This window comes from Chiloscyllium plagiosum, chromosome 36 (assembly GCF_004010195.1).
Source record: "Chiloscyllium plagiosum isolate BGI_BamShark_2017 chromosome 36, ASM401019v2, whole genome shotgun sequence".
NCBI classification, from domain to species: domain Eukaryota; kingdom Metazoa; phylum Chordata; class Chondrichthyes; order Orectolobiformes; family Hemiscylliidae; genus Chiloscyllium; species Chiloscyllium plagiosum.
In genome coordinates, this window is record NC_057745.1 from 1555103 (window position 1) to 1581108 (window position 26006).

The 26006-nt window shown below is 40.2% G+C and overlaps 1 protein-coding gene across 5 annotated transcripts in view; it reads right to left on the bottom strand.

Moving 5' to 3' along the window:
- Window positions 1–26006, bottom strand: part of spg11 (SPG11 vesicle trafficking associated, spatacsin) — a 140898-nt gene that overhangs the window by 19722 nt on the left and 95170 nt on the right. For all 5 annotated transcript variants that reach the window (XR_006309443.1, XM_043677119.1, XM_043677122.1 and 2 more), the window contains 6 exons: window positions 20266–20437; window positions 16145–16359; window positions 14807–15566; window positions 12852–13000; window positions 11137–11335; window positions 3420–3557 (listed from right to left, as the gene is read on the bottom strand). Coding sequence is in view for 4 of the 5 variants with exons in the window: in XM_043677119.1 (XP_043533054.1) it covers window positions 3420–3557; window positions 11137–11335; window positions 12852–13000; window positions 14807–15566; window positions 16145–16359; window positions 20266–20437 (1633 nt within the window). In the remaining variant the exon portion in view is untranslated. The remainder of the gene's footprint in view (window positions 1–3419; window positions 3558–11136; window positions 11336–12851; window positions 13001–14806; window positions 15567–16144; window positions 16360–20265; window positions 20438–26006) is intronic.

The window sequence follows — 26006 nt, forward strand, 5'->3', positions numbered from 1 at the left end:
AGAGAGACAGACAGAGAGAGACAGACAGAGAGAGACAGACAGAGAGAGACAGACAGAGAGAGACAGACAGAGAGAGACAGACAGAGAGAGACAGACAGAGAGAGACAGACAGAGAGAGACAGACAGAGAGAGACAGACAGAGAGAGACAGACAGAGAGAGACAGACAGAGAGAGACAGACAGAGAGAGACAGACAGAGAGAGACAGACAGAGAGAGACAGACAGAGAGAGACAGACAGAGAGAGACAGACAGAGAGAGACAGACAGAGAGAGACAGACAGAGAGAGACAGACAGAGAGAGACAGACAGAGAGAGACAGACAGAGAGAGACAGACAGAGAGAGACAGACAGAGAGAGACAGACACAGAGAGACAGACAGAGAGAGACAGACAGAGAGAGACAGACAGAGAGAGACAGACAGAGAGAGACGACTGGTGGACAGTTTAACCTTAGGGTCACCATGCTCAGGCAAGGAATGAGGTTGAGAAGGTGGCAGATTCATGAGAACCTCAGCCAGTGTAGGAACTGAACCCATGTTGTTGCTGCCAATCTGCATCACAAATCAGCCATCCAGCCAACTGGGCTTTCTGATCTCCAGCAACACAGATACAGAATTATAGAGTCATAGAAATGTACAGCATGGAAATTGACTCTTCAGTTCAACTCATCCATGCCGACCAGATATCTTAAATTAATCTAGTCCCATTTGCCAGCACTTGGCCCATATCCCTCTAAACCCTTCCTATTCAAGTACACATCCAGATGCTTTTTAAATGCTGTGATTGTACTAGCCTCCACTTCCTCTGGCAGCTCATTCCATTCATGCACCACTCTCTGCATGAATAGGTTGTCCCTAGGTCCCTTTTAAATCTTTCCCCTCTCACTTTAAACCTATGCCCTCTAGTTTTGGACTCTCCTACCTTGGGGAAAAGACCTTTGGCTATTCACCCAATCCATGTCCCTCATGATTTTATAAACCTCTCGGGTCACCCCTTAGCCACCAACGCTTCAGGGAGAATAGCCCCAGCCTATGAGAAACAAAAGAATAATGAAGACATTTTCTCAGCTGAAGGAAGATGTGTAGAAGAGTTTTTTAGACAGATGAGTAAACAGTGAGAATGTTGTGGAGAACTTCAAAAGGAAGAGCTTTGTGCAGGAAAAGTTATGTCTCATGAACTTGATTGAGTTTTTTGAAGAAATAACGAAGCAGTGGACATGATCTAAATGGATTTCAGTAAGGCAGTCGACAAGATTCCTCACGGGAGACTGGTTAGCAAGGTTAGAATTTGGATACAGAACTGGCTCAAAGGTAGAAGATAGAGGGTGGTGGTGGAGGGTTGTTTTTCAGACTGGAGGCCTGTGACCAGTGGAGTGCCACAAGGATCAGCGCTGAGTCCACTGCTTTTCGTCATTTACATAAATGATTTGGATGTAAGCATAGGAGGTACAGTTAGTAAGTTTGCAGATGACACCAAAATTGAAGGTGCAGTAGACAGCGAAGAAGATTACCTCAGAGTACAATGAGATCTTGGCAGATGGAGTTCAATTTAGATTAATGTGAGGTGCTGCATTTTGGAAAACCAAATCTGAACAGGACTTATACACTTAATGGTAAGGTCCTGGGGAGTGTTGCTGAACAAAGAGACCTCAGAGTTCCTTGAAAGTAGAGTTGCAGGTAGATAGGAGGCAGCATTCGGTATGCTTTCCTTTACTGGTCAGAGCATTCAGTACAGGAGTTGGGAGGTCACGTTGCAGCTCTACAGGACATTGGTTAGACCACTGTTGGAATATTGTGTGCAATTCTGGTCTCCATTCTATCAGAAGGATATTGTGAAACTTGAAAGGGTTCAGAATAGAATTACAAGGTTGTTGCCAGGGTTGGAGGATTTGAGCTATAGGGAGAGGCTGAATAGGCTGGAGCTGTTTTCCCTGGAACATTAGAGGCTGAGGGATGACCTTATACAGGTTTATAAAACCATGAGGGACACAAATAGGGTAAATAGACAAAGTCTTTTCCCTGGGATGGGGGGGGGAGGAGTCCAGAACTAAAGGGCATAGGTTTAGGGTGAGAGGGGCAAGATATAAAAGGGACCTAAGAGGTAACGTTTTCACGCAGAGGGTGGCGAATGTATGGAATGAGCTGCCAGAGGAAGTGGTGGAGGCTGGTACAATTACAATATTTAAAAGGCATCTGGATGGGTCTATGAATAGGAAGGATTTAGAGGGACTGGATTAGGTTAGGATATCTGGTCAGCACGGACAAGTTGGACCGAAGGGTCTGCTTCCATGCTGTACATCGCTATGACTCCAAGGACTAAATTAGTGGAGTGAGCAGACAGGTGGCAGATGAAGTGCAATGGTTCATTTTGATTGGAAGAACAGAGATAAAATATAATATAAAGGGTAGTACACCAAAGGGAACAAAGTGGACAGCATGGACCTGTGTGCAAAAGTCATTAAAAGGTGGCAGGACTAATTTGAAAGAACAGTTCATAAAAACTATATCCTGACTTTATTAATGGAGGCAGAGAGTACAAAGCAACAGATTTTGTTGAACTTAGAAACAACATGAAGTTGGCCTCATCTGCATCCAGTGGTGGTCACCACTCTTCAGGAATGGAGGCAGCAGATTTTTCGCAAATCTTCAAAGTTATGTAGAGAGATTGGAATAGATGGACTGTTTTCCTTGGGGAAAAGAGGGATTTTTAAAATTCATTGATAGTATGTGGGTGTCGTGGGCTTGGCCAGTACTTTTCACCCATCCCTGATTACCCAGAGGTCAATTAACCGCAACAAAAATCTGAGGAAGATACTCAAAATCATGAGGTGTCCAGACAGAAAAGAGCAGGAAAAACTGTTTTCAATATGTAGAAATTAAGAATGAGAGGTCGAAGATTTAAAGTAACAGAAAGAAAAAGGAAAGGATAAGAATCTTTTCACACAGTGAACAGTTCAGGTCTGGAATGCAATGCCTCAGATTGAGATGGAGCCAGATTCACCTGAAGGATTCAGAAGGGAATTGGAGGATTATCTCAAAAGGAACAGTGTGTAGGAGTTACAGGGAGAAGGTGGGTGAGTGGCAGTAAGTGAATTGCTCATTTGATGACCAGGTGCAGTCGTTACGAGCCAAACAACCTCTTGCTGTGAAATCCTAACTCAGAAGCATGCAGTGCAGTCCTGACCTAAAGGGCAAGTAATACAGCAGCTAATTTATGGTTGGTGTCTAATTCAGTAAACATTGTTCTCGTGCAGGGAAAGAAGTTTTTGGAAAGCAGAAATGGGAATTGATCTCTGGATATTACAAGTGAGAATTACAGAAAAGGCTGGCATTTCCCTTTAAACACAAATGGTTAACATATCCACAAAGCCATTTCACAGCTTAAGATAATGGCCATTGTATTAACAATTGCAATTACTTACTGCATTCCAGTTCCCCATTTGGAATGGATGAAATTTTATCCAACAGCTTGGTACCAACGAGGATCGGATCTTGACACAGTTTAGCAAGCTGTAGGAAAGCCTCTTTCCCATCAAGGAGCTTATAGATCTGCCTCACTCCTGTGAGGAAAGATAATGAATAGAACAGTAACCATCACTAATGTGAACTGCAGCTCACTGATAACTACACTTTTAGCTAAGATTACGTTTCCAGGAATACCTTTGAACTCCCAGAAGCCTCTTTTCTGAAGCAGAGGTTAGGACACTGCCTCTCAATTGGTCAGACTTGAATCCAAGCCAAGAATCTAGCTGAAACCTTTTTACCCCTTGTTGGCTGAATAGATCCAAGTTTAATGAGTTTGGACAGTCTAAATACAACACCCAAATGCCAGAAGCCGCATCCTCCACCCCAAAAGACCCTGGGGTGAAAAATTAAAAAGATTCCTTTTTAATCCAGGAACTCTTCATTAGGTGTGAAAGGAACACGCCCAGTTAACGGTTTTTGTGTACAGAATGTGTTTGTTTTTAATTAAGCAGTGATACAGTTTACAAAATGTGTAGCTAATGTACATAAACCGTTGAAGGGTCTTCTGGTCAACTGCAGTCTGTTGTTCCAACTAAACTAGATGGGAACAGTATAATATTCCTATATTTCCAGCACTTCAGAGAAAGCTTTTGGGCCTGACCCATGATCCACGACTTGAACAAGTTACACAGATTGAAAGATCTGTGCAGTATTGAGGGCCAGTTCAATTGTTTTTCTCCAACAAGACATGAAAGCAAGGTCCTGTCTGCCTACTTGGCTGCATGCCAAACATCCCATGGCATTAATCAGAGAGGCACAGGGAGTTCCAACAGCAACAAGTAATTAAATGGGCATTAGTTTTAGGTATTGCTATGGGACATTTGTTGTGTGGTGTGATGACTGTAATTGTATTTTTAAAACTCGCTGGTTGTGAAAACATTTAGATTCCTGAAGTACTGAGTATTACAAATGTAAACTTTCTTCCTAATGAAAATCAATGCACTCAATACTAAAAGTTTCTAATTCTGGTTCCTCCTCCCCGAAGGCACTGTTTCCACTGGCAATGATAGCTCAATTGTATCACATTTGAGTGAATTCACACTAGAACATTTTACAACTTTCAGGGGACACGTATATTTTAGTATATGGATCTAGAAGGTATGAAAGGGTTAAAACTGGACTGAATACAATAAGCTTCACCCATTGTGATGATGCTATGGGATCATAATGGGAGGAAAATTAGAATCTTGTGGGAAACAGGCCAGAAGCTAGGCCCTCCCAAAAATCTCTAAAAACGTAAAGCCTATTCTTCTAACCTTTAGATAGTTGCAGGTAAGCAATAAACTACATCTTGTTTATTCTGCTAGGCTTTTCCCTTTAGCCCAGAGGTGGTTACCTAACAGAACATGCAAGATACGACAGAACCCACACACTTAAGGTACAGATGGCAACACATATGTGGCAATCAAAATGAGACAAGATTTAAATTTAGCAGCATTACTTCCAAAAAGGAAAACATGCTGGCAAATCAGAAGAATCCAAGTAAAACCTGGGAGGCATGTGGCTCAGTGGTTAGCACTGCTGCCTCAGTGCCAGGGACCCAGGTTTGATTCCATCCTTGGGCAACTGTGTGGAGTTTACACATTCTCCCCGTGTCTGCGTGGGTTTCCTCCAGATGCTCCAGTTTCCTCCCACAGTCCAAAGATATGCAGGTTAGGTGAATTGGCCATGCTAAATTGCCCATAGTATTCAGGGATGTGTAGGTTAGGTGCATTAAGTATAATGGAATTGGTCTGGGTGGCTTACTCTTTGGAAGGTCAGTGGGGACTTGTTGGGGCTGAAGGGCCTGTTTCCACACTAGGGATTCTATGAATCTATGAAGACACAATACTGCTGATAGCAGAGGTTAGTGAGCCTCACACAACCTTATGACTGCATTCGATACTGAAGAATACTTTTTAAAAAAAGACAAAAAATATTTCAGAACTGATAGAAGACACTGTTCAAAAAAAAAAAAACTGGTGGCGGCCTTGGGATCACTCCTGAGTCAGAGTTTAAAGAACACATAACAGATTGCAAGTCTCAAAAGCAAAAATCTCTGGTCCATTGGGAAAACTTAAATAATGTAGCACTTCAGACTGAAAGAGTATGAATTAATGAAAAAGTTGCAGATCAAACCAGGTCTCCCACTCTTAGAGCGCTGATACCATATTACATGGCTAAGGAACCAAAAAAAGGAATTAACAGGGGCCTAGAGAGAACCTTATATAATCCTGGAGTAGACAACTGGGGAAATCACAATCCCAGCCATTTAAAGTAGATACGCATGAGCACTGTAATTAAGTGAGCAAGTCTGGTCTAAAATTAGACTTTTTCTGTGAAACTCCTTTATAGCCACAAAGAGTGGGAGAACTCTCAGGACAGTGCAGCAGCAAAGGGAGAACCGCCATTATTACAAAATGAAAATATTTTAAAATTAAAATAACTAGTCACCATAAAAAAGCCAAGGAATCAGAAATAGTCTTGTGAGATTTCAGAAATGTGCAAACAGAACACAAAATAGGACATCCCAGAGAAAACAATTTTTTGAGATATGGAATAACCTCCAAAACAGACAGTAAATCAGAAGCAAAACTTCTTTATGCAGTTGGGAATATTGCATATGTTATTGCCCACTAAAGGAGTAAAAGCAGCAATAGACATGCTTGAATCGGCATTGAAAGCTTTTGACAATTAATTCAATCTCAGAACTAATATTTCTTGAAAAAGCATGATTTATCAGAGCAATACAGTTTTCAGGAATCCATAGATAATTTTGTGAATGATCTTTATAAATTAGAAGGGAAATACAACTGCTGTAACTTAAAGGATAAAGTGAGGACTGCAGATGCTGGAGATCAGAGGTGAGAATGGGGTGCTGGAAAAGCATAGCAGGTCAGGCAGTTTCTGAGGAGCCGAAGAATCAACATTTTGGGCATAAGCCCTTCATCAGGTCTTTAAGTCAAGAGGCCAAATCACTATAGGTATTAATGATGGGTCTTTATCAGATTTATTACACTCTAAAGATGACCTGACTCTGAAGAATGTCATTTAGATGATAATTGAAGCAGACATTCAGAAGCAACACACACCAATCCTAAGTGGAGAAGATCAAACTTAGCACAGAAAATCTTCAGAATCTGTTAAATTCTAAAGATACCATGCAACAAAGGACATACTATATCAGCCAATGCAGTGGGTTGGACAGATAGCAAGCAATAAAAGTCCTGGTCAAAGTTGTAGTAAATATACCTCACAGGTCGAGCAGTCCGCAGTTAACAGAATCACAGAATTATTACACATCTGTTTGCCTGAATTGGTTCCTTTGTAAAGCAGTAGTTCACTTTCAGAAAATGTGCTGAAACAGGACACAATCACTGAAAGGTAAAAGACAGAACTCCCCAAACAAATAAGGAAATGAGAAAGACATCTCCAGCAGGAGACAACCTCAAAGTTTCCCTTGGGGAAATTTGTGCCCAAACTGAACATTCTGACAAATTGATCTTTATGTTTATGGGCATCTGATTAATTTCAAGTTAAACATAAAAGCAAGTGACATAATCTTACAAGATGATGAGCCTTGGTTGATGAAACACTGCTTTCAGATGACAGAAGTTTGACTCCATGGTCCACAGAACATTGCACTTAACATTAAAAGTATGTTACAAGCAACTCTCTAATAAGGGGAAATATCCAATATTAAAAAACTTGCACACCTCACACACAGGAATCATCATTCCAGAGTAGAAAAGATAGCATGGAACCGAATCTTACTCAAAGTGAAAAGGATTAAAATAATAAAAAAAAGTCAAAGATGATTTTTCAGGACTCCATAAACTTTCGGACAAAATGTACATAAAAAGCCTGTGACTAAACTGATTTGGCAGAAATGTTTTCCACACTTTTCAAAATTGGAGTGAGTTCAGATTCCAAGTGCCAACAAACTTCAAGAAGAAATGCAAACAAAGAGACAGCAACTGAACAGCAGACCCAACTTGAGATAAAGGAAATATCTGCAACTTAATTGAATCAGATTGTAAGACATCACCGTGAACATCTAGTTTTTACAAACCCAAGTCACATTAGTCACTAAGATGACCAGGAAGGGACAAATTAGAGCAGAATATTTGTTATCGAAACCTTACAAAAAAGAATCCTCAACAACCATAATGGATATCACATCAAACAAAAAGGAATATTTCGGTAACATACATAATTAAGGATGTGAACAAGTTGGTGTCATCAATAATTGAATCAAAGTCCAAGACCATCAAGTAGAGGTAAAACACCCACAAATTGAAGATTAAGCACATACAATGCCATGGAAGACATTTCTGAGATGAAGCAGCAATATCTGAAAAATTCACGGGTGCCTGCCAGAGTAGCATAGAAAAGGCAGTGGAAGTGCGACTCCTGAACTGATCTGGCATAAACATGATGGGTCAAATGGACTCCTCCTGTATCATAAATTACTGAGATGATAAGAAAACTAAAATTTAAAAAAATTGTATCTTCCACAGGAGCACATCTGCAAGTGTGGAAGACCATACAGTGTTGCCCAAATCAGACTTCACATGTACACACACCAGGAAGTAACTTTAAGTGCAGTGTGACATAAGATCCTGCTCTGATCTCCAGCATCTTTCTCCTAGTTGATTATAACCTCACTGCTTAGCCTCTTCAAAGGTTGCCCACCTTGAAGTAGTTCTCCTCCTCCCCCCACATTCCTGCTGAAGAGCTTATGCTCAAAACGTCGACTCTCCTGTTTCTCAGATCTGCCTGACCGGCTGTGCTTTTCCAGCACCATACATTTTGACTCTCATCTCCAGCATCTGCAGTCCTTGCGCAGAGAAAGGTTCAGACAGCAATACTTAGAGAACATATTACTAAAAATTAGATCCTCAGCCAAATGAAGATGAGTTTTGGACAGTACATTTAAAATTAGATCCCACCAAAGCAACTAGGGTCATATCAGCAAAAGAATGTAATTCTGGAAACTCATGTTTCTTGTCCCATGGGAGGCATTCTGATTTCTGGACCTCCAAATTCTCCCTCAGTTTAACTGTGGTTATTAATATTCTCCCTATCTCTCTTAAAGAGTGACTTTTGCTGGAACATAGTTCCAGGAGCACTGACAACCTTCAAGGAATTCACTCATTTTTCATATGTGGCCCCATTCAATGATTGCTCTAAAGATTTTAACTGTGGAAGACCACACTGCTGAGCCAGTGTATTTTCCAGCTGGAATTTCCACATCATACTCTGGAACATTGAATAAAACCTCCCTCTCAAAGTAGGGAGGCCGAGACCAATCGTACAGCCTCACGGATAAAGGACTCTGTATATGCAACAAAGCTGCCTGCACTAAAAGATTATGTTTCAAGGGGGGCCATTCAGATTTAAAGAAGGGCCTCAATCAGGAAGGTGGAGCTGACCTCTCCCTCAGATGCTGTCAGGGAGGTAACGGGGAGTATAGCAGTTAGATTGCTAGACTGTTAATCCAGAGACCCAGGTAATGTTCTGGGGACCCAGATTCAAATCCTGACATGGCAGATGGTGGAACATTAGTTTAATAAAAACCTAGAATTAAGAGTCTAATGATGACCTTGAATCCATTGTTGATTGCCAGAAAATCCATTTGAATTACTAATGTCCTTTCGGGAAGGAAATTGCCACTCTTACCTGGTCTGGCCTACATGTAACTTCAGACCCACAGCAATGTGGTCGACTCTTAACTGCTCTCTGGCAATTAACACTCAACTAGCTAGCAATGCCCACATTGCATGAATGAATAAAAGCCTTTCACTTTGTTTTAATTTTAGATTTCAAACATATTAACATTTCTTTTTATCTCTAGTGTTATTCTAAGATTAATGATATATAAATAGGAAACAATTTGATGTTTTAGGATACTGTAATAATAAGATGTGGCTGCTTGGGGAACAGGCATGCCTCACAATTGCAGGGATCTCATACCTTAATATATAAGTATCTATTATAGTATTCTTAGCAAGGGTCCCGTTATCTCTAGAGTTATTTCAACATTAAAAAAGTTACGTCCTTGAAATCAACTGCTTTTGAAGTCACGAGTCAGATTTCTTTTAAACACAAGACTTTCATACATCAAACAGTCAAACATTTTTCTCAAAAAAGCATTGTAGCAAAGCCCCATACATTCATTAATTTAGAAAGATTTCTGAATCCCAGATGACCTTTGCAATGATGTAATTGCACGGTGAGTATTTCTGATAAAACCTCAACTTTAAAGACCAGAATCAGACAGATTATCAAAACTAATTTTCTTTGGAAAATGTCAGGCATCCTTTTGACAGTTAAACAAACAGAGAAGCCGTGGATGAATTCAACATTGTGGATTCAATATTGTAAGATAACAATGGGATTAGAGAGATTGAAAATAGAATCTTTCCTAGGTGGTGTATTTCTCTAAGCCAGCTAAACTAATAAATGATTAAATTGCTCAACAACTTGACTGGTTTAAGGACTATTCAAAATAGAATGTACAGCAGAGTAACAGGTAATTTTGTCCTGCATATCCATATTGGTGTTCATATTCCACACAAATCACAGAAGGTTGGCCTGCGGGTACAACAGGTATTAAGAAGGCAAGTGGAATTTTGTCCTTCATTGCTAAAGGGAAGGAGTTTAAAAGCAGGGTGTTTATGTTGCAGCCATACAGGGTGCTGGTGAGGCCACACCTGGAGTATTGCATTCTGTTTTGGTCTCCTTACTTGAGAAAGGATGTACTGACACCAGAGTGGATGCAGACAAGGTTCACTAGGTTGATTCCGGAGTTGAGGGGGTTGGCTTATGAGGAGAGACTGAGATTATATTCATTAGAATTTAGAAGAACGAGGAGGGATTTTATAGAAACATAAAATTATGAAGGAAATAGATAAGATAAAAGTACAGAGGACGTTTCCACTGGCAGATAAAATTAGGACAAGAGGGCAGAGCCTCAAAATTAGGGACAGCTGTTTTAGGAACTGCATGGAGAAAGAAATTCTTCATTCAGAGGATTTTGAATCTGTGGAATTCCCTGCCCATTGCAGTGGTTGAGGTTTCCTCAGTAAATGTTTTTAAAACTCAGATAGATTATTTTTTGAACAGTAAAGAAATTAAGGGTTATACTGAGAGGGCAGGGAAGTGGAACTGAGTTCACAAAGAGATCAGCCATAATCTTACTGAATGGCAGAGCAAGCTCGAAAGGCCCAATGGCCTACTCCTGTTCATAGTTCTTATGCTCTAAATATTTCTACCTCTAGGTGACCAAATAATGGAATGTGCAAGTGAAGTCATGTAGTCTCATTTAGATCTGACAGGCAAAGCACCAACCAAATGCACCCATCCCAACTTGCTGGATCATGGCCTCTCGATCAGAAATACCAGAAGCTGGGATTTAGTGATCAGACCTCATTCAAGTTTTAATTATTTCTTGAAAAATGTTTCCATTGTGCAGCCAGTTAAACTTACGTTTACACCCAGAAGCACACCCTTGGCTGATTGGGTTACGGGGGCTTTCACGTTATATCTACAAATTCAATCCCATGAGCAGTCTCTCTCACCAGCCCACTGTCTCAGGATACGAGAAGAGGAAAATGGAAATATAATGATTACCTTTGGCTTCTACTGAAGAGAGTGAAGCCTGAACAACTTCATCAGCTATAAGTGCTGCCACCGCTTCTGGCTTCAGTTCTTGGGTTGAGATAAATGCCTGGGCTTTTTTATATCGATCAGGCTGTTGAGATGACAATACTTCTCGCAGAACAGTATCAGAATCTTGGGTTGATATATCATTGAAAGAACAACCAAGCTCCTTTTGTGTAATAAGTAAAACATGTGTTTAAGGCTTATTATGCACTCATGTATAATGCGAAATTGTCCATTCATAAAATAAGAAACTAAAATTATAAAATAAAATAGATAATACGCAAGAGAAAATGATATACTTTTACTGTAAATTATTGCTATGATACCTTGATGCACCCTCATAATTTCCTCAAATATAATAATATTCATGAGTATAGGTACAATAGACCAACTTGCCTCTCTCTGCTGGAGGAATCAACAATTATCTATCTTATGCCATCCGCAGTTTGACAAGTCTTGGAATTTATACCTTTCCTTTCTCTTCTACACACAATTGCCCAATGATCCAAACCCCTCTGGCTGTATAACAATTAGTAACTTCTTTCCTGGTTTGTTCGTCTCCCATTTGTCTTCTGCTCCACTCCCACTAGATTGTTTTTATTCAATGAATCACTCATGACTTTCTTCTCCAGTGCTCCATAACCCCTTTCATGGAAGAACGAATGTTGTCTTGTGTAATTACACAAGAGACAGACAGACTATTGTAAACCCTGGTAGTAATTTGTTACCTAAACCCTGACCCATTATACAAGTATCAGTACTTTAAAAATGTAAATACAAAAACAAAAGAATCTCACAAACAGAATAATTATCAGAATAGCAGTGAACTACACAAATTGAAATGCATTTGTATTGGACAAGACAGCCAATAGGATTTCCATTTATTGGAAATATCCACAGACTCAAATGCATTCAGCACAGAAGGAGGCCATTCATCCCTCCATGATGCTCAAATATCTCATTACATTAATCCCATTTTCCATAGGTTTGGTTCATTGTTCCACACACTAAGACAGCCCAAGTTAATATATAAATATTGTTTAAATATTACAAAAATTTCTAACTCAACCACACCTAAGGTAGCAAATTCCAAACTCCCACCACCCACTGGGTGAAATAGTTCTTGTCAACTCTCCCTGGTTATTGACTCCTTATTAATGGAAAAAGTGCTTTCCTATCCAACTTATTTAAGCCCCTCAATCTTATACAACTCTCAGGAGTCCCCTCAAACTTTATCACAGTCAGAGTTAGGTGTTGGAATGTACTCCCTGCAGCGTGATGGAGGCAGCTTCAATTAAGGCATTCAAGAGGACATTAAATGATGTTTTTTGTATAGAAATAATGTGCAAGCGTCTGGGGAATAAGCAGGGTTTGGCAGTGGATAACAATGCTCATCTGAAGAGCTGGTGCAGACACAATGGGCTGAATTGCCTCCTTCAGTGATTTAACATTTCTGTAAATCTGAATTGTGAAACATGGTCAGTAAACAGCAACAAGGGTTTAAATTGTGAACAAGTTGTTAGAGAATATAATTCCACCTTAAAAATCATCTCCTTCATTCTAGGCATCTTATGCGCACTAATAGACAACTTCTTTACTGTGTTGGCTCATTTTTAGTTGCATTTGATCATTATTAACTGGTCACTATCACAAGTTACATTGAGGAGAGGTTAATGCCATACCTTTGAGAGTTGATACAAGCTAAGAACCTGACGACAATAACCTTTTCCATGGTAGCACTCATTTGTGAGGATTTGAAGATCCTTAACGACCTGGTCTTTAACACTGTCTTCTTCAGAATACTGACCAAATGATGAGGTTACACTGCTCACTGAAGGAGGCAAAAAAAAAATTGATTGCAAATGTACAGGCAGCATGGAAACAAATTGCCAATTTGCCTCGAATTCTGTGAAATCAAACACTTACATCTCAGTCACTTAACAGTTTAGAATTAGAGATGTAACTTGGACAAACTAAAAACCAAAAATGGAGGTTCAGAAAGCAACATGCGCATGCATACCAGTCTAACAGTTTACATGAACAATAATCTTCTGCAGAAAGAGATTGTTGGAAGGAATGCTTGGTTTCTCATTCCCATATAACGTCTTAACCCAAACTTTGATAACAAGTCTTATTCATCCAGTCTTGGTATGTAACATTTTCTACAACAAAACACGTAACAAGATAGAAAAGTTTTTTCCCTGGCAGGTTTGGTTGTAAATCAAGATGAGCCCTGTGTTCTCTAAAACTCCAACCCACAATAACAAAGCACTGGTCTTGCACTCGGAGGTCCCAGAAGGCAGCATTTTTCCAGAATGCAACCAGAACTCTTCACGGCTACAGTTCCCAACACTCCCTTTGGCTATCCATAAAACTATACGCTCAGTGATTATCATTAGTAGCCAGCTGACTACTTGAAAATTACATCATGGAGAGATGCTGAGCAGTATTACCCAATGAATCACTGAATTGCCTGCTGATTTTCAACCTCTATATTGCATTGGGAATAAACTAATAAACGATTTAATACCTCTCAATCTAAGTTAATATTTCCTTTTCTACCTTAGTTTATTATCTACATAAAACCATACAATTTTAAAAGGCCTCTTAGGGTGACAATAAATACACTGCATCCATTAACAATAAATAAATTTCATTAAGTCAAAGACATACCCCTTTGGTTACTGAATGTTTTATGAAATAGACAAACCTATAAATGAAATATAATGTATTTAAGATAATGTGCATATAAGTAGGAGCACTCTGACTTTGTTTTGTTTTTTATTTTCACTTACTTCTGTCTTATTACTTCAAGACCTGGCTGCTCCAATGTCTTCAGCTAAAACGGATACCCAGGTTTAACTCTCACCACCTCCCATTTTCCACTGGCAATTCAAATCCCTGTGTGACCTTGCTCCCTCCTTACCTCAGTAATCTGCTTCAGCCCACAACTCTCCAAAATATGTATTTACCTCTAATTCTGGTCTCTTGTGCATCCCCAGTTTTAACTCTCCAATGTTGGTAGCAATGCCTTCAATTGCTTAGGCCCCCAAGCTCTGAAGTATCCCTTATATCCCTTAAAATTTGTCTTTAATACACTCCTTAAAGCTTACCTCTCTGACCAAGCATCCAGACAGCTAACCTAACATTTCCTTTTTTCCATTTCAGTGAGAGCCTTTGTTCATCAGACTCCTCTGAAGTGTCTTGGAAACTTTCAGATTAAAAAGGTGCGACATAAATTAAAATTTGCTGTGACTGCATTGCACACCCAGACCAAGATAACTAATCAAAATCCCAGTGCTTCATGGTATAGCACTTTAACCTATTGCACCGTTGGGTTACCACTGCATACTCTCAGTCCATTTGTTCGTTTATTAATGAGATGACAATTTCTTTGTCAGAACATAGAATACTCCAGTGGAAAAAGCATTAGAAGTGAAGTAAGAATGTTGTTTCGTGCAATTGCACAGAGACAGACAGACTATTGTAAGCCCTGGCAGTAATTAGTCACCTAGATTCCATAAACTATTATAAAAATTCTCCATAGAGCCAGTGCTGACACAATGGGCTAAAAAACATCATTTGTATTGCAAGTTTCTATGATTCTATTTCAAAAAGTATAAATAAACCAACTTACAACTTGGAATTCTTTTTCGATGGAAGCCTATCTCTCCGTTAAAAGATGCTCCTGCAGTCAAGATGATCTGCATTGAAGGATGAAAATCTACTGTTTGCAGTTCTCCTGAAGCCATGGCTCTGCAGTGGAGAACTAGAGATGTGTCTTGGTTGTAAAATTCAAAATACCTACAAACTCTACTGGCTTCATGAACACAGCCTCCATCTAACAACTCGCCAATCAAAATATTAAGAGCGTCTCTTTCTGCTGCGTCCAGTGCACAATTGGAAGCCATGTCCTTGTTGGGAAACCCTTCAAGCCTGAGATACTTTGGAGAGTTCAGAGCAGGCAGTTTTGAGAATAAGAATTCTTTGGTGGCACCATCAAAAGTTATTTCACCACACACTGACAGCTGCCAGGCAAATCTTGAATTTGTGGACATTAGCAAGGTCTGCTGACTTATGCGACACAGCCAAATCCTCTTCTCCAATTCTTCCAACTGATCCAGGTTTGGAGGATTACTCTGTGACAGCCAATGGCCTGCCATTGTCAACAGGAGACATCTTTCCTGAATGTTCAGGGACTGGTCTTTGAAAGATGAAGGCAGTTGAGATTTAATTACTGGCATCTCATTGACCTGGGCTAGAAAGAATTCAGAAGCAACTACATTGGATATCAAATAATCTTTGAAACAATCATGGCATTTCTTCCAAAAATTTATCCTGGTCTCCTTCCTTTGCCATTGACCACATTGCTTCAAATTTTGAAGCTCCTGAGTTACCTGTAAGAGAAAAGGAAATTAAATACTGGAGACATGTGTAAGATATTGCAATTATTGGTTTGAATTCAGATACAAATCCTTTTTTTATGGTGCTCCCATCTCAGTTTTTATATCTTACCATGCCAAGGATCAATCACAGACAAAGATTGACAAGTAACCCATCGTAGTCCTCTGGCAAAACGTACATTCAAATGATCATGCTATTATTGTTTTGGTTTACCACACAGTAGTTTCTGGATTTCATGTTGCATTTTCCTTTGAGCAATGGATTGAAGAATTGTGATGTCACCATTGTAAGCAATCCAGAGCCAACAATTCCACAGAATCTCCAAATCAAGCAAATGTTATGCCACACATAATTTGATGACACAAACAGAGTGTGCATCACTTCTCAAATTAAAAACTTGTCCTTTAACATTCAATTTGGATTTAATCTGAAAAAAAGCTTTGTTCCTTCAACTCCCAGTCATTCCTGACTTTGCTAAAAAATAAGTGCAGTAGTATTACCATATTTAAGTCTTTTTTTTATTTTAAAGTTTTGATCCACAGGCAAATATTTCAGAAATACAAAATATTACCTCATGGACCACTAAGTGATCAACCGGAAGCTGGGCTAGGTCAGCCACCTGTCTAGCTAAAGCAAAAAGTCCCTTCTTCTGCAGTTGGTCCAGAATTTGTCCACATACGTTCTGCAAAGTGCCTGTGCTGCAGTCAACGAGGAGGGAAGGATCAATAGAGATCGAGGTGTCTTGCAGGAGCTGACTGAGTCTGCTCAGTTTTCGGAAATCTAGCCCTAATGAAAAAGAACGCAAATATTTATTGATGTACTAGAACGTGTAAACGTTATATTACGATATACACTTTTGTGCAATATTTACTTTATTCTGGAAACATGAAATAAAGAAAATAGTATGGAAATAATGTGTCATTTTTAGTTTCAAAACTAAAAAAAAATGCAATTTTTCACAACAGAAAATATTTTCAAAATCACATTCCTCTCAACAAAATATAAGTAATTTTGTACCCTTGTTTTGGACAACCAATATAATTGACTTTGTTTCATTTTATTTTCTCCCCATCCATTTTCTTCTTGGTTATTAATTTCATCATGAGAAAGATGATGGTGTTGCAGATTTTGGTAACCTGTGGCAAGAGCATTGATTGACAGACCTGATTTTGCAGCAACCCCATCTCACTGACCGACCAGTCAGATGCACTCCAAATCATGATTACCAGCCTTGAGAGTATCTGCACCAAGGCTGGTCCAAACATCAGCCACAAGAAGTCCAAGACGATGAAGACAGACAGCTACAATGCTTGTTCATCAGTCAACAGAGTATTGAGTACATCAACACTTCCCCTACCAAAGGAGGGATATCAGGCAGGGTGCTGTAGAGATTGACATCTGCACATGAATCAGTAAAGCAGCAGCGGTCTTTCTGTGGCTGCACAAGGCATGGGCATCCAACACTATCAACAAAGCGATAAGGTTGTGTGTCTGCATGCCCGTTGCCATACCAACTGAAACCTAGATCATTGACACATGGAAGAGAGCAAAAAAGCTGTTATGCCAATTGGATATATTTCACCTGCAAAGCCTGTACAAGATCCTGAGTATCTTATGGAAAGACAATATCACCAATGACGAAATGCTACACAAGACTGATCAGAGGTGTACTTCACTGATGTTAGTTTGTCACATTGTGTCTCCCCCAGACATAGGCTGAACCACAGCGGTAGTAGAAAGACACCAACAGGTGGAAAAAGATAACTGTATCAGCCAAAGACAACTTGCAAAAGTACATTTAAGGAGGACCTGTGAGAGCCAGAGATTATTTGAGCTGGAGCAAAACAAATCTCAAAGAGCTGAGGGGTGGTGCTCATTGACTTCATTTCTCACAGACAAAGAAAGAAACAGTAATAAAATGCATTGTAGCACCATAAAATGACATCAATAAGGAGTGATTTAGCAGACGCAGGGATTGAATATGACTTAAGTGGTAACATAAAGCAAATTGAAGCCTCAAAGGAGTATGTCAGAGAACCTTGCTAGTTCTAAATTCAAGCCAGGTAGCTCCCAACAGCTGTGGAAAGAGTGTTTATGGGAATATAGGAGACAAAGGTACAAAGGAGCGAGAGCGAGGATGAAAAGCAAAAGTCATCTGTTTGTTACTCAGCAAGTTGTACCGTAACACATAATGCATCATTATATCAGGAAAGGCCAAGGTCAGAAAAACAGAGACGCAGCTGAAATAAAGTATTGTTTCAGTAGTCTTTTGCTCCAACTAGGTGCACAAAGGCTAATCTGACAATCTTGTTCAACCACAATCAGTTAGAAAGAAATCAGAACATGTTTTGTCAATTTTTCAGGACTAAATCTGATGTAGCACAACTATGCTCAATATATGACAGTAGCATAGCTTCTATCTTGTTAGATAAAGTGGCTACTCAAGTTAGAAATACAATAAAACATCTTTCCTAGCTGCAGGACAATTTAGTGCCATAACCACGCAATCTCAGCCAGGTTTTCATTTGTTTTTGTAGTAGCCTAAGTAGCAGCCCTTCAAAGACACCCACAGGGTAGGCTGAGAAAGGATCAGACGTAAGTCTGTAAATCCTACTGGACTGTCCAGTCAGATGTGCACTCCCTAGATCAACATTACAACTCCAGGTAGCTGCCACCACCAATCACCACAGGCCTGTTCAGACTGTCAGCACTCGGTTTATGCCTGAAAATGGGTGCAAATTACTTTTTGGACGACTGAGAAGTACTTCAATGAGAAGGTCCATTTCCCTTATTCAAGCAGCAACATACTGCCGACAATTCATTAGGATCTCCCGCAGACAAAAGTATTCAATTAATAATGGGTCTCTACAATGTAATTAATCCCGTACACTGATTATCTGATTTGACCATGCAGGAACAATTATGCAATATACCATTGAGTTACAGATACTAACTTCAACAGTCAATCCTGAGGTCTTAGTAAACAATTTCTGCATAGGTTTGGTTTTAGTTAACTAGTCAAAGAGTACAGCACTTGAGATCTTCAGAAAGTTCAACATTAAAACATCTTTCCCTCATAAATTCACAGTGAAAGGTTTGTCTGGATGACATGTTTATCATTCAATATAAACCCAGCTTGCAGATTATGTTCCTCTATAAATAAGCATTTTAATGTTATGCAGCCCCCCAGATCTATTTAGTAATACTCCAATTGTCAAAGAGAGAGGTTTCAGTAAGCTATTACCTTCCTGTATGATTCATAGCATATGGAAAATTGATTCCATACAGTTGAATTTTTGGCTTATCCTGTGTGAAATTCATTTCCCTACCTAAGAATGAAAGCTTTTTACAATTAATGCAAACCACATGGCAATCCCTACCCTCCCCCCCTACCACTTTAGAAATAAATTTCATGGAGGAGCACTGGGTAGATTATGAACCTGCATTTTTTAAACTGACACCAGATTCTATTCACCAATAGAATTCACCAGTATTCATCAATACTGAAGTCATCTAAGAGTTATTCACTTTGACCTTAACCCTTGTACCTTGTTATTAGTAAAAAGATCTCAAAAAGTGGCAGTCAGCAACAAGGTAGCTACAGACCTAGCACAAGACAATAATAAAAAAAGAATTCTGCTCCTTAGTATGAATAAAAGGGAGGCAGGAGCTAACACACCTGAAGATTCTACCTCATTTGGAGATTTGAGTAGCATCACAAACTGAAAGAGCAAACTACCTAGAAACTCCACAATATCCTAAAATTTGGTTAAAACATGGATAGGAAATATTCACAAACATGCAGATTGCACAATCTTCTGATAGGTCTCCCTCTTCCCCTCCTAACCCAATCACAATTCACGTGAGATGAAGAGTTTCACGTGAAAGGAAAGTTGGAAATTTTAAATTAAGATTAATTTACACCTGTAGATTTGCCTGAAGTCACCCCATCTGTGAACAGGAGTTTCTTGCAAACTGTCAAAAGCACACAAAAAACCATACACATACCTAGGGTTCATACACAGCAGTGTTCAATCAACAACAGGCTGTGGATGTCATGTCTGCTTTCATGGCAGGATCTGGTTCCCACACGATTCAAACCCAAACCTTGAGTTCCAGTGGTGTACATAGGGGTGGATATTTATTGGTGGATCTGACTGTCAGTCAACAATGCAACAAGTATGGGCAGATCATAAATAACAATCTCTCGAACGAACAGGGAACCTCCTCAAAATGCCCATAATGTTCCTGTCCACCTCATTCCACTAAATTTTGTTCCAATTCTTACTGCAAGTCTTCAACATCCTCATGCTTCAATGATTAAAACTCAACCAACAGCACTAAAGCAGACTATCTGGTCATCACCTCATTACTGTCACGTTTCCTACATTGCAACATCCGAACAAGAAACAAGAGAAGGCCTTTCAGCGCTTCAAGCTGATAACAATTGTGGCTGATCAGATTTAAATGTCAGCTCTATATTGCTGCAGACCCATGATAATCTCACAACCCCTTGATAATCAAGAATCTCTCTACCTCTGACTACAAAATATTTAAAGATTCTGCATAAACTGCCTTTTGAGGAAGGCAACAGTGACCACACTTCAACCGCACTTTGTGGCTCTGAAGTGTTTAAGGGTGCCCTGAGGTTGTGTAAAGTACAAACAAGTACAAAATCTTTATTAACTTTACCAAAATCTTCTCTTATTTTCAGGGCACAGTCCACATCAGCCAGTATCTGCAGTAGCTTTCCAAGTTCATACTGTGTTGGACACTGCTGTATCATCAGCTTCAGAAGTAAATCAGCTTGTGATTCCATCCATTGGACTGGGATGTCAGTACTTGTTGAATCTTCTGCCTTCAACTGTGACAAAGAAAGAAGTATTTGTTAAGAATTATGGAACAACCATTTTAAGGCATGCAGAATAACTTTGATTTACAAAGGTAACATATTTTGGAAGACAGAATTATAGAATTGTTACAGTATGGAAGGCAGCCATTCAGCCCATTGTGTCCATAATGACTCTCCCATTTCACTTAATGCTAGCCTCCCCTCTTCTCCCAGTAATCCTGCACAATGCCTTAATATTTATGTACAGTACTTCAAAAGGAACTTCATCACATTGGCAGAATATGATGAGTGGAAACCCACGGGGCTGCATTTTGGGTCTCAATTTTTTACAATTTACCTTAATTATTTAAATGAGGGGAGTAAAGGCTTGGTAGCTACATTTGCAGGTGACAGAGATAGGTGGGAAAGTATGTTATGAAGAAGACATAAGGAGGTTACAGAGGGATGCAGATAGTCTTTTCAGTATGGAAAAAGGTCCTTCAGCCCATTGTGTGCAAGATAAATTGGGTGTGTGAGCAAAATAGCCCCACTACAGATTTAGCTTGGCATGCAATGTTTCATGCTATGAAGATATGAAAGCTGCACCTTGTACAGGTAGACTATCCTTTATCCAAACAGCCAAAAACCGAAAAGACCCGAAATCCGAAGATTTTTTTTTGTGAAGATTTTGCTCATTAGCAAGGTTGTTTGGCGTGTAAACAGTTAAGATTAGAGTGGTGCTGGAAAAGCACAGCAGGTCAGGCAGCATCCGAGGAGCAGGAAAACCGACATTTTGGGCAAAAGCCCTTCATCAGGAATTAAGGGAGGAGCCTCCGGGTGGAGAGATAAATGGGAGGGGGGTGGAGCTGGGTAGAAGGTAGTTAAGAGTAGGTGGATAGAGGTGGGGATGAAGGCGATAGGTCAGAGGGGAAGGTGGAGCGGATAGGTAGGAAGGGAGATTGACAGGTGAGACAGGTCATGATGATGGTGCTGAGTTGGAAAGTTAGAACTGGGGGGGAAATGAGGAAACTGGTGAAGTCCTCAGTGATGCCCTGGGGTTGAAGTGTTCCGAGGCGGAAGATGAGGCGTTCTTCCTCCAAACGTTGAGTGGTGGTGGCGGAGGCCCAGGACCTCCATGTCCTCGGCAGATTGGGAGAGGAGTTGAAATGTTCAGCCACAGGGCATTGGGGTTGATTGGTGCGGTTGTCCCAGAGATAATCCCTAAAGCGCTCTGCGAGAAGGCATCCAGTCTCCACACTGTAAAGGGGACAGCACCAGGAGCAACGGATATAGTAAATTACATTGGAGCAAGTGCAGGTGAAACTTTGATGGATGTGGATGACTCCTTTGGGGCCTTGGATGGAGGTGAGGGAGTGCTGTGGACACAGGTTTTGCAATTCCTGCGGTGGCATGGGAAGGTACCGGGAGGGGAGGGTGGTCTGCTCGGGACCAGGTAGTCATGGAGGGAATGGTCTTTGCAGAAAGGGGTGGGGAGGGAAATAGATCCCTAGTGGTGGAGTCCGTTTGGAGGTGGCGAAAATGTCAACGGATGATACAGTTTATGCAGAGGTTGGTAATGTGGAAGGTGAGGACCGGTGGTTGGGGTTCTGTCCCTTGTTGCAGTTGGAGGGATGGGGTTTGAGGGCAGACGTGCAAGACATGGAGAAACCCACCAACTCCCACAGATACCTGGATTACACCTCTTCCAACCTTACCTCCTGCAAAAATGCTATCCTGTATTCCCAATTCCTCTGCCTCCACCGTATCTGCTTCCAGGAGGACCAGTTCCACCACAGAACACACCAGATGGCCTCCTCCTTTAAAGACCACAATTTCCCTTCGCACATGGTTGAAGATGCCCTCCAACGCATTTCATCCACATCCCGTACCTCCGTCCTCAAACCCCACCTCTCCAACCGCAACAACAGAACAGAACCCCCCTGGTCCTCACCTTCCACCTCACCAACCTCCATATAAACCACATCATCCACCAACATTTCCGCCACCTCCAAACGGACCCCACCACCAGGGATATATTTCCCTCCCCACCCCTTTCCGCCTTCCGCAAAGACCGTTCCCTCCGTGACTACCTGGTCAGGTCCACGCGCCCCCCCCCAAACAACCCACCCTGTGCCTTCTCGCACAGCGCTTTAGGGAACATCAACCCCACTGCCAAGCACCAACCAGCCTGTTCTTTCTTAGAAGTCTGCTCCTCAATTAAGATTTTTTAAAATTTCACCATCAAGCTGTCACTTATTCTGAAAATTGAAAAATTCCAAATTCCGAAAAAAAGCTAGTCTCGAGCATTTCGGGTAAAGGATCGTCTACCTGTACTGCTGAAAGGATTCAGCAATGTAAACACTGGAAGCACAAATCACAGTGGAAGCAGATAGATACTTCCATGCTAAAAATGTCAATCACATGGACTAATGCAGCCTTGATACTAGTAAACACCTTGACTGGATGCAGTAGCAACAACTTTTCAGCCAAGTAGTGAGTATTCCAGCACATTCCCAACTTAAACATTATAAATGATGAAATAATTTTGATTCCTTAAAGTACCCAGTTTATATTCTTCCCCCAATATTGTTGATTTAGTTTTATTTCCTGGTTGATCGTCACCTTTACGTCATTGATGTTAGACGACAAGGGGACACAACCTCAATGCAAGAGGTTGATTATTTAGGACTGAGAAATGGAGAAATTTCTTTACCCAGACGGTTGTGAACCATTGGATTACACTAGTCCAAAGGCTTGTGGTGCTCCATCATTCAGTGTTTTCAAAAGCACGGACTGACAGATTGCTGGATTTCATGATTCAAGGGAAATGGGGAACATATTGGAAAGTTGAGGTAGGAGAACAGCAAACCATGATTTAGCAGAGCAGGCTCAAGATTCTGTATGTGCGCTCTCGCTTTTAATGATGGCTCTGCAGATGGAAGTTGAGGGAGGTAGCAAGGTTATTATGAGTTGGTGACATCTTTTAACTTGCTGCCAGTACCACTTGCACTTTTGGAAAGTCTGGGATACACACTCAGAATTTTACAGTGAGGAGAGCTCAAAAGAAGACATTTCACCAGCTGTAGGGCAGCATATTGCCGATACTTCTGTATTTTAAGCAGAAACAGTTCATGAAATAACCTGAATCTCTGAAATGAGAACGCAGCGTCTACAAAGATATTGCTCCAGCCATCTTTACACAATACTGTCTCACACAGCATTTACAGAAGTTTATCCTGGGAAGCAACCAGAGGTGAGGACCACATCACAGATGGCATTCAGCTTGGGGATTTTCTGATCAGCGCAAGGAGAGGTCAGCCAAATCAAGAATCTAGCCATATTTTTTTTAAAAAGTGCCTCAGAATGCTATTCCGAAGCTCCCATTTTAAAAATAATGACATTTGGATGTTAAAGAAAGCACCCCATCATATTTCACCTCCCAACTTTAATATCCAATACCAAGTATTCAGCTAGTAAGACTCTGCATAATTGATGGCCATGTGTAGTCCATTGCATCACTGATGATCTGCTTGCCAACATATTAATTGAGATGCAAATGGTGTAAATGATTTGCTCTGTACAAAACTTGCCAAAAATTCCTGGCTGGCAAATAATTTTCATGACCAATATAGTGTGCTGAATTTAATCATACAACTGTCTTTTTTTGGCAAGTCTGAAAGCCTTTTTATGGCAAAAATACTGTCAATAAATTCTTCACACATCTTGTAGGGTACAACAAAAAGGTCATAGCTGTGTGAAAGCAAGAAAAATCTATTTTAAATCAATTGTCAAACACAGAAATGCATGCCATGGGAATTCTGTATTGTGTTTACTGGGAAATAGGCACAAAGCCATCTATGACATTAAATTTCAGGAATCATTTTTTTGCCTGTTTGGACTGCATTACAATTCCCAACCTGTTCCAACTCATTCTACCTTCCAAAAAATACACAATAGCAACAATTATTACCCTCAATTCCTTCACAAGTTTTGTAACAAGCATCTTATTTCTGGCAACATCGTTCAATATTAATAATTCTAAAAAATAAATTGCAAATACCACAAGACGGTTCACAAAAACAAAATGTTTGACAGAACGAAGATTGTTAAATGTTTACGATCCCTCCTAAAGGGTCTGGCAGTTATTTTTAAAACATTTCACAGCTCAGGTTAAGTACCATATCTTTCAGTTCAGGCCAGTCAATTTTATTGCCAGATCAGTTCCAGAAGTGAGCTCTGGGGTCAGGGGTTGCAAGAGTGAAGAAATATTAAGGGGCACATTTTTGTATGGATCTCCTAGGAAGATTAAGATACAGACGTGAGATTTTGAGATGAAATGTTTATAATGTACAACTGTTCCCGGTCATCATAAAATGCACACGTACAATGAAGTTTCGTGATATTTGGTTGTTATAGTTAGTAAGGTAAGTGACAGTACACTGGTGTACAAATAAGGTTTAATGGTAGAACATCGTCTTGTGCCCATTATTCTCCGTGCACTTTTTCCCCATAATTATTTTACTAATCTGCAGTCTCTGCCAGTAAAGTCTGTGCTCAACTGCAAATCAGAATAATGACTGGGTAAAGCTCATTTACCCAGAGTTTCCATCCATTGGATAACCAAATTTTCAATAAATTTCCTTTTAATTTTAAGGGACAGCTAATCAATCAGAGGTTGACAAGAAGAGACATATTTAGGATCATTCATTGACATTTACATCACCAACTTGCTACATGTTATGGGAAACGTTTTCAGAAAGTACAATCCAATGTTTTATTTGGTGCCAAGCTAACCCAACTATCAAACATCAGTCCAGTTTTAAACAAATATATACAAGGAGGGCTGTAGAATCAAGGATATTCACACCTCAAATACTGAGGAGATTTAACCTTTAAGTATTATTTTATCATTTGCTAACACAAACTCTGGCATTGCTTAAAAATGACATTTTGTGGACGCTTTTCATCTTGTGTCATCAGAACAGTTTGCATGAAATGCCAAAATACAGCAAAACAATATTTGTACTGTATGACACAAAGTGCTATTTGGTTGGCTTGTGAATCTGTTATTAACATACATAGATTCCAGCACTTGCAAATGCCCCTCACTAAGCCAGACTGATATTCCCAAATTAGGGTGTAGGTTTGCTCGCTGAGCTATAGGTTTGATATCCAGACGTTACATTGCCTGGCTAGGTAACATCAGTGGCAACCTCCAAGTGAAGCGAAGCTGTTGTCTCCTGCTTTCTATTTATATCTTTCTCCTGGATGGGGTTCCTGGGGTTTGTGGTGATGTCATTTCCTGTTCATTTTCTGAGGGGTTGATAGATGGCATCTAGATCTGTGTGTTTGTTTATGGCGTTGTGGTTGGAGTGCCAGGCCTCTAGGAATTCTCTGGCATATCTTTGCTTAGCCTGTCCCAGGATAGATGTGTTGTCCCAGTCGAAATGGTGGTTTTTTTTCATCGTGTGTAGGGCTACGAGGCAGAGAGGGTCGTGTCTTTTTGTGGCTAGCTGGTGTTCATGTATCCTGGTGGCTAACTTTCTTCCTGTTTGTCCTACGTAGTGTTTGTGGCAGTCCTTGCATGGAATTGTGTAGATGA